The 8,002-nt window shown below is 41.8% G+C and overlaps 1 protein-coding gene across 1 annotated transcript in view; it reads right to left on the reverse strand.

Moving 5' to 3' along the window:
* Positions 1–2,500: 2,500 nt before the first annotated feature.
* LOC134451599 (fibronectin type III domain-containing protein 7-like) overlaps positions 2,501–8,002 on the reverse strand; it is an 18,515-nt gene continuing 13,013 nt past the window's right edge. The window contains exons 10-13 of the mRNA XM_063202103.1: positions 6,377–6,640; positions 3,782–3,811; positions 3,485–3,541; positions 2,501–2,588 (exon numbers count right to left, since the gene is read on the reverse strand). Of these exons, the coding sequence (XP_063058173.1) occupies positions 3,510–3,541; positions 3,782–3,811; positions 6,377–6,640 (326 nt within the window). The 3' untranslated portion in view covers positions 2,501–2,588; positions 3,485–3,509. The remainder of the gene's footprint in view (positions 2,589–3,484; positions 3,542–3,781; positions 3,812–6,376; positions 6,641–8,002) is intronic.

The following is an 8,002-nucleotide window of genomic DNA, read 5'->3' on the forward strand; positions in this document are numbered from 1 at the left end:
GACACTTAGAGGTAACAAAATCAGTTGAAAAACCTTTTGTATCAATTTTTTTGGGGTTAGGTCCTTTTTTTGCATAGATGTACTCGCCTATAAATCTAATCGCAGGCGAATTCGCTCTGACGCTGTTCGGTGAAAACCAATTGCAACTAATGTCCCAGGCTGTCAAGCCAGAGCCGTTATGTGATAAGCTGTATCAAACATGTCAATGCTGCGTCTGGAGCGAATACAGCGAATTCAAGGCGAAACATGTTCTGCTACTCACGCTACCAGGCAGCGTAGTTCGCTCTTGGTCTGGACACGGCATAATACTTCCAAATAACATTGGCAGTCTGTGAGCGACCAACTGCACCTCGACCTCTACGAATTTGCAGTCAGATCCCTGGTCATGTGGCCCTCCTTGATGGTGGCGATGAAAAAATGTGGCCCTCCTTATCATGAAAGTTGCCCATGCCCAGTTCAGTGCTACCTTATTTGTCTGCAGCTTCGGGAGAACGGTTTACTATTGTTCTTCTACCAAACTCTGCTAGTTGGCATCCATTACACTAGCACACACACAAAGAGAAAATCCTGTTTGTAAATATGCATCCCACCTGTTCAGGTACTGACTATCTTCTCAGCCTATTATTAACACTTTTTGTCCAGGCGCCTTGTAATATAAAAACAAAAATAAAAACAAACAAGCTTTCCCTCTCCCTTGCACACAATATTGTTGATCAACGTTTAATCGTTTTTATTGAAAAATAAAGAGCCAAAAATGCTATACGTACATTCAGAAGAAACTTTGGACCAGTGGATTTGCAATGGGATTTATTGTAGTTTATTTAACATCCTCTGATGACGTCACCATGCTGCATAAAAGCCTTACAGGAAGTGATGGGGCACTTTTTAAACTCGATGGGACACAGCACAGCACAGGACCCCACCAATGGAGGTGCGGAACTTCGTAGGAAGCAGGGGGGATTTTTTTTATTACAGAGAAATTTACAAGATGAATCACATGTTCATGTTTAAACATTGGGACACCATGCCATGTGTTACAGTGATTTAAGAAAATGAATGACAAAAGCTATGAAAAGAGTGCCGTAAACTCTTACATGAAGGCATCTATGTGAGAGTGACACTGTTGAAATGAAATGAAATGAACACTCCATTCATAATTTTCTGCTGTCATTCAGTTTTTGTCATTTTTTATGGTAAACTCTCATCATAAAGTCATGCATGAAACAAGAGGGTTGAATATAATGCAATATCCTTGAATGAAGTGTCATTAATGTTTATGAAATGTGGTGTTCGTCACCCATGTACATGAGATGCCCTAAAATATCACTTAGTAACAGTAAGGTTTTCCAATTATTAGCTTGTACATTACAGTCAACTTCAAATCAGAGGTTCTCAAAGGTTTTCTACAATTTCTCCACTTAAAGGGTTGGTGAATTGTCCATCCAAAAAACATTATTAATACCCAATTAGCAACACAAAATCATAGTCACACCTACTAATAATTATAATATTTAATATTGTGAGTGTTTGCTTATTGTGACCTGATTAGACTTGATATTCAGAGACTGGCTTAAGCCATGCATGGATGCCAATATTCACTCAATCGGAGTGTCGTCCCAATCACCTGTCTGCCAGAACCTGTGCTACCTGAAAAATGTCCTCCTTCCTGTTAAAATGAGGGTGCTCGTGGCCACCCAATGGCACATGAAAAGGGTAAAGTAGGAGTAAAGACAAAACAGTGGAGTTAAGGACACTTCACCTCACCACATTCTAAAGCAAATAAGTTATATTTAGTGTCATTGTAGCCCATATTAAAATTCTGGACTGGGCTCTGCCAAACTTAGAATTGGGAAGAATTGATCAATAGGTTCCATGCACTGTAAAATAAATATATAATCCATATCTTACAATATGATTAAAGTATAGGACAGCTTATTCCGTTTGTATCTTAAATGTGCACTGTGTAATATTTTGGTAGTTCTTTTTTCCAGAATGCTTGCCATTCACAAATGTAACTTTTTTCACAAATACTTACCACCAACATCAAATTCTAAGTATACATTATGACTGGGGAAAAGGCGTGAAAATGTATAATGGCGTTCAGGCGTGAAAATGTATAATTGAATACATTTTTACTTGCAAAATGTACTGTGCTTTGGTCATACTAGTTAAAATTAGTTTATTATTTTACCAAATATTCATGAAAAGATCAAATTTGGCAATATGCAGCACTGTTTCAAGGAGCATTTGCAATACACTCTGGTCACCCTACACAGTGCATGTTCACTTTGTCAGAACCTAAAAAGCACGTAAAAGAACGTAAAAAGCAATATCAGTCAATTAACAGCGTAGTTTGTGTAAAATAATTGGCTAGCAAGTTGCAAGTAATTAAGTAACTATCAAGTGTTGCTGACTGGTTTTGGGCAACATGGTTTTGAAAAAAGAATGTTTTTTTGTACATTGCAAGGACAAGGAATAATGGTTTGTGAGGAGGTGTGGTGTTTTTTGTCCTTGGCTCTTGCGGCTGGTGATACAGCAGGGATATTGTGGATGATTTAGATGCTGTAGATGTCCAGACATTTTCATGACTGCATGGAGGAAAATGATTTAAGTCAGTTTCATTCGTACAGTCATGTTCATAAAGGTTGGAGCAGACTTCACCCAACAAGTTTTTCTGACCAAAATATTGTAAAACTGAAAAATGAGAAAAGGTCGCACCATGCATAGGTTTATTTATTATTACACAGACGAGGAGGGCAGAACGCAGAAACGCGTCTGTGTAATAATAAAGAACCTATGCATGGTGCAACCTTTTCTCATTTTTCATTTGTACAGTAATGCCATGAATACTTGCAACTAATGTCATGCAACTAATCTTGTAACCATGGCAATAAAAACATAAAAATGCAAGACAACAACAGAAAGTAACCCATAACAACTGTTAACATAGCAACATGACTTTAGGTGTAAAATAATTTCATTGGCACGGACTATCGCTAACCAGTTTTTAAAAGAAATATGAATCCATTTGTCATCCATGATAATAGAAGTATAATGCGATTTCATAGATACCCCAGCTAAAGTTTCATCCAGGGCTCAACAAAAACCATGTTTATTAGGCATCTAATATCACCTCATTCTGTCATGTGCTGTTTACAGCCTTGGGCCCCATAGCTCAGGCATGGGTTCCAGGAAATTGTACAGTGTGTCTGTGTCTGTGTGTGTCTGTGTGTGTGTGTGAATTTGTACAGATGTGTTCATGTCTGTGTACATTTGTGTAGGTGCACGTGTGTGTTTATATGTATTACTGCATATACAGTAGCCTACTACAATACTGTATGTGTGCATGCGTGTGTGCATGTCCATGCACATGCATGCGTTCATGCATGTGTGTGTGTGTGTGTGTGTGTGTGTGTGTGTGTGTGTGTGTCTGTGTGCGTGCATGCGTGCGTGAGTGCGTGTCTGTGCCAGTATCTCTCCTTACCAGAAATGACACATTGGAGTGGATTCTAATCCACACTCCTCTTGCCTCGGTAGACAACTGAAAAGAAGAATCAAAGGAGGAAGAATAAACCACTACTCACATTTCATTAAAGGAATATCTTTTTGATGTGTCACTCAACGATTCAGGTCTTTGTCAGCATGCATTATCATCCATGCTATGAACTGCGTACTGAATTTGTTTATAAAGGACTCTCAAATTTAACAGTGTTGGCGATTAATTGCAGGGGTGTATTTGTGCAAGCAATGGAGTTGAATGGAGCAGGTGTGTGAGACTTACTGGTTCCAACATATCCTCCTGAGCAGGACACTGTGGGAGAAGAAGGAGGGAGATTACTCTTTGATATGACTTGTCCTTTTTATGCAGAAATGTGTGTTAATGTCAATAGAAATTGATACATTCCCCCCCATTCACTTTATGATCCATGACATACTAGGTCACGTCCTGACTATTTGGTAAACATGAGCATTAAGCGATATACTCTTTATATATTCTTGTACGTATTTTTTTCCCTCTGTATCTCTATTGCATAGAAACCCCATCCTGGCAGCTCTGCTTTCTGCTATCATGGTGAATCCATCACCCAGTACACAGTGCCATCAATTGTTTTTAAAGCCTTTCAGGCTGTTGATAGTATTGTAAGGGAGCGCATTACTTAGACAGTACACTACCACAGTTCACACCACACGGGGGCGCTGCTTAACCTTTGAGTCACCTGGGGCTACTTAAGGGTCATAAGTCAGAGGCTCAAGAGAGCCACTTGGAGACCTGTGGAACAGGTGAGCACTTGATGAGGCGCTAGTCTCGCATGCCAGGCCTGTGGTTGGCATTGGAGCTAGCCTGCTCAAGACAAAGTGTTTAGAGACTGGCCATGTGCCTTTGAAGATGTAGCGCTACAGGCCTTTGTGGAGTGGTACCTACCCTGATATGGAACTGTACTGGGAACTTTTATGTATCTGTCCGGGAGTTTTCTCCCACTGTCTGGACTTTGGAGGAGAGCCTGAAGAAGGACGGCTCAGGGCTGTGCTCGCCCGTCAAAGAAGATGCCCTGCTGCCGTTTGCCCCGGGGGCTAAGGTAAGAGCGGTGCCCAGACATACACCCAACTTTAGCGTCGTAACATGCCAACTGACACGTCAATGCATACATGAAATGTTAGGATTTAGACAGGCGGGGAGTCTAACATCGTAACAGTATGCTATTATGTCCATACCCCACAGACAGACTCAATCACATCCTACTTCTTGAGTTTAGTCTATTCTTGACTTCTCAAAGCTTCTTCATTGTTTGAATTCTATACCTGAGCAGTATGAATTACAGTATATTCTACTGAGCAGTATAAATTACAGTAAATAACATTACATTACTTTTTTTATTCACTTCCTACCGCTGCTGTTTGTATTTTCTTACCAAATCGTGCAAAGTCACAATTTGGTCAAAGTGTTTGGTATGTACACAGTACAGGTATTGTGATGTGCTATAGAGTCGTGCCAAGTCAACTCAGCCTACCTGTCTGGTCTGGCAATCCACATGGGATGCAGACACTGCAACAGGGTGCGGTGTGTGGTTTTTTGTCATCCCATGCCACCACCTTTCTGGGCATGCAAGATGGCGGCTGCTGATCAGGTGGGCTTCACCAGGGATTAGTGGCCCTTTGGGGGTAGTATTCAATATCTCCTCCCTTCATGTCCCCCACCAGGGCAGTCGGAGCAGGCAGATATGTGATTTAGTCAGTGTTACCTAACACCTCCCATTTGCATTTTATATTGGCAAATTGTCAAAGCACTTTGAGCCCTATTCTTTGTCTGAAATATGCTACAGTGGACATGTGATGCTCCCCACCTAGCCCTCTAACGGCATTTGCGGACATTGCAGGTTCTGAAAGTGAAAAAGTCCTGTCGCATACTGTATTTGTTCCCACTGATTACCAGAAGAGGACTTTGCAAATCCAGTTTGTCCATTTCTGAAGGCCAGAGAGCCACCAGGGATGCAAACGATGCCACCTGGAGTAGAGGCATAACGAGCAGAATGGTATCATCATACTGCACGTTTTTTTTTCCGAGTCCAGGCAGGGCCCTAAATTAACTTTATTCATCTCCAGCCAAAATGGCTAGTAGATGTTTACCTTACAAGCCAAACACACATTCACTAAGTGTGGCTAGTAAGTTGGTCTTCTCTTTGAGCTGATTCTTCACCAGAATATGGCTGGTTGGCTGGTGTTAATTTAGAGCCCTGTGCGTGACAGAGCGGCGACAAGTCACATGATATGTGCATGGGACAAAAAATAAGTGGGACTCCTATTGTACTGTGAGTGAAGCCCATCGATGCCACCTACTGGAGTAAAGCCGTAATGGGCAGGATGGCACCATTCCACTGTCCGCTGTATCCCACCCACCCAATCCATCTGGTAAAGGGGAGGGCGGAGAGCCATCACGGATGCTAACAATGCCTACTGGAGTACACTTGCAGTGGACAGAGTGGCACGTCACACTGTGCTTTTAAAAAAAAATCACTTAAGTGATGCCCTCACCTTCCACAAACTGGAAAAGGGCGATGGGATACCAGGTCATGCTATTGATGCCACCTACTGGAGTACAGTCAAAGTGGGCCAAATGGAACGGTCATACTGTCCAATTTTTTTAAATGTATCTTGGTGATGCCCTTTTCTTTGAAGGGGTTGGGGGTGGGGGGTGACGCAGTGCACTAAGCCCCCCACACACAATACGTATGGGCTTGCATGCCCATAGGGACCCGGCCTGGGCCGTCTTTCTCTCCTGCTCATTTCCTGTCTGTAGTCGGGGATGCCAGCAGCAGAGATTCTTTAAGTATAAGTTTAAGTAAGTCTCTCTACTCTCTCTGCCAGCAGTGCCACCTACCGGAGTACAGCCGCAGCGGGCAGAATGGCACGACGGTGCCGTCGGGGTTGATGGGGGACACGATGACCGTGTAGATGCCGCCGCATGTCACGTCGGCCACGTCACAGGAGTTGCCCCCGAGGACGGTCGGGGAGCAGGTGTGGTTGCCTTGGCTACCGTAGACCTCCGCAGTGTACTGTACCATGGCGCTGGTGGAACGCCAGTACACCAGCAGCGTGTTGTTGGCCATGCTGTACAGACGCACGCCGGTAGGACAACACGCACCTGCGGTACACACACACACACACACACACACATGCACAAAAAGTTACAGGTAACGAGCTCAGACATGCAGAGAGATATTATATGTAGTTGCTGTGCTGTGAATGCGTGTATCTGTGTGTGTGTGAGTGTGTATGTGTGTGCATATGTGTATGTGGGTGGGAGACGTGACGCCTTGTTTTTTCGTAACATTGGTTAAAAACCTACAAAACGGTTATTTTCCTTTAAAAAACAAATGTCAATGAAAGAAGATGTGGTACATTATGTTTCATATTAGTCTTAGATGAGAAGAAACATTTTTGTTTGTTTGATTTATGTAAAGGTTTATATGTCAAATTTCCTGCAGTGTGACTGTAACATTAATGAAACAATATATAATAATATATATATAAATTAACCAACAACATTTTGAATAATGTATGAAGCATTTGGCATGATTGCATAAATCTTAACTTTAGATTAAGATATGTGAATGTGGAAAAAACTCAAGACAGTAATATTAACTACAAGTTCAATTTCGTAACACAAATTGCGTCCTGTGGGGTGACATGTATGTCAATGTTTGTGAATGGGCAGCTGCAAGGCCAACTACAAGGGTCTTAAAGACTGGCTCCTAACCAGTCAGTACCTCAGTTATTGGAGAGTGCTGTGGAAGTTTAAGGTGACTCTTAGCCTCTTAATATGATTTCATATTGCAATCTTTCTGTCACGCAATGCTTAGGTTCATTTTATGGTGTCCTGTGGTGTGACTGCTCTTATAGGAGGAAAACAAAGTTTTTTTTATTAATAAAAACACATATTAAGATTAAACACAATATCATTATCAAGTTAGCATGAGCTCAGATGTCAGTCATGTATACAAAAGGATTAAAATGGCCATAATGCAGTGAATTCCCTGTGGTGTGACTCCATTTTCCTGCGGTGTGACATGCCTATGCTATGTGTTGATGCAGGACACATTTTCCCAAAAATGGCAAAAATAAGGTGAAATTCCACAGACCACTAAGTGCTTTATTTTTTTTATATTTTTTTCCAATTTTTATCCATCATTTTTTTCAGGAATTTGAAAAACTTTTTTTTTTTTTGCGTTACGCCCTTAAACGTCAACCACCCATGTGCGTGTCTGTATGTGCGTGTGTGTGTGTGTGTGTGTGTGTATGTGTTATGCATATGTGTGTGTACATGCATGTGTGTGTGTGTGTGTGCGTGCTACACACTTGTTGAGAACCAGTTGTGTGCTGCTCTGTGCCTGTGTGTGTGTGCAAGTTTGTGTGTGTATGAGTGTGCGCGATCGAAATGTTGCCATTTTTATAAAGAAATAAAGTTTATGTTTTTGGAGCTCCCAGTGTGCGGACCACTTCATCC

This window comes from Engraulis encrasicolus, chromosome 6, assembly GCF_034702125.1.
Source record: "Engraulis encrasicolus isolate BLACKSEA-1 chromosome 6, IST_EnEncr_1.0, whole genome shotgun sequence".
Taxonomy (NCBI): Eukaryota; Metazoa; Chordata; class Actinopteri; order Clupeiformes; family Engraulidae; genus Engraulis; species Engraulis encrasicolus.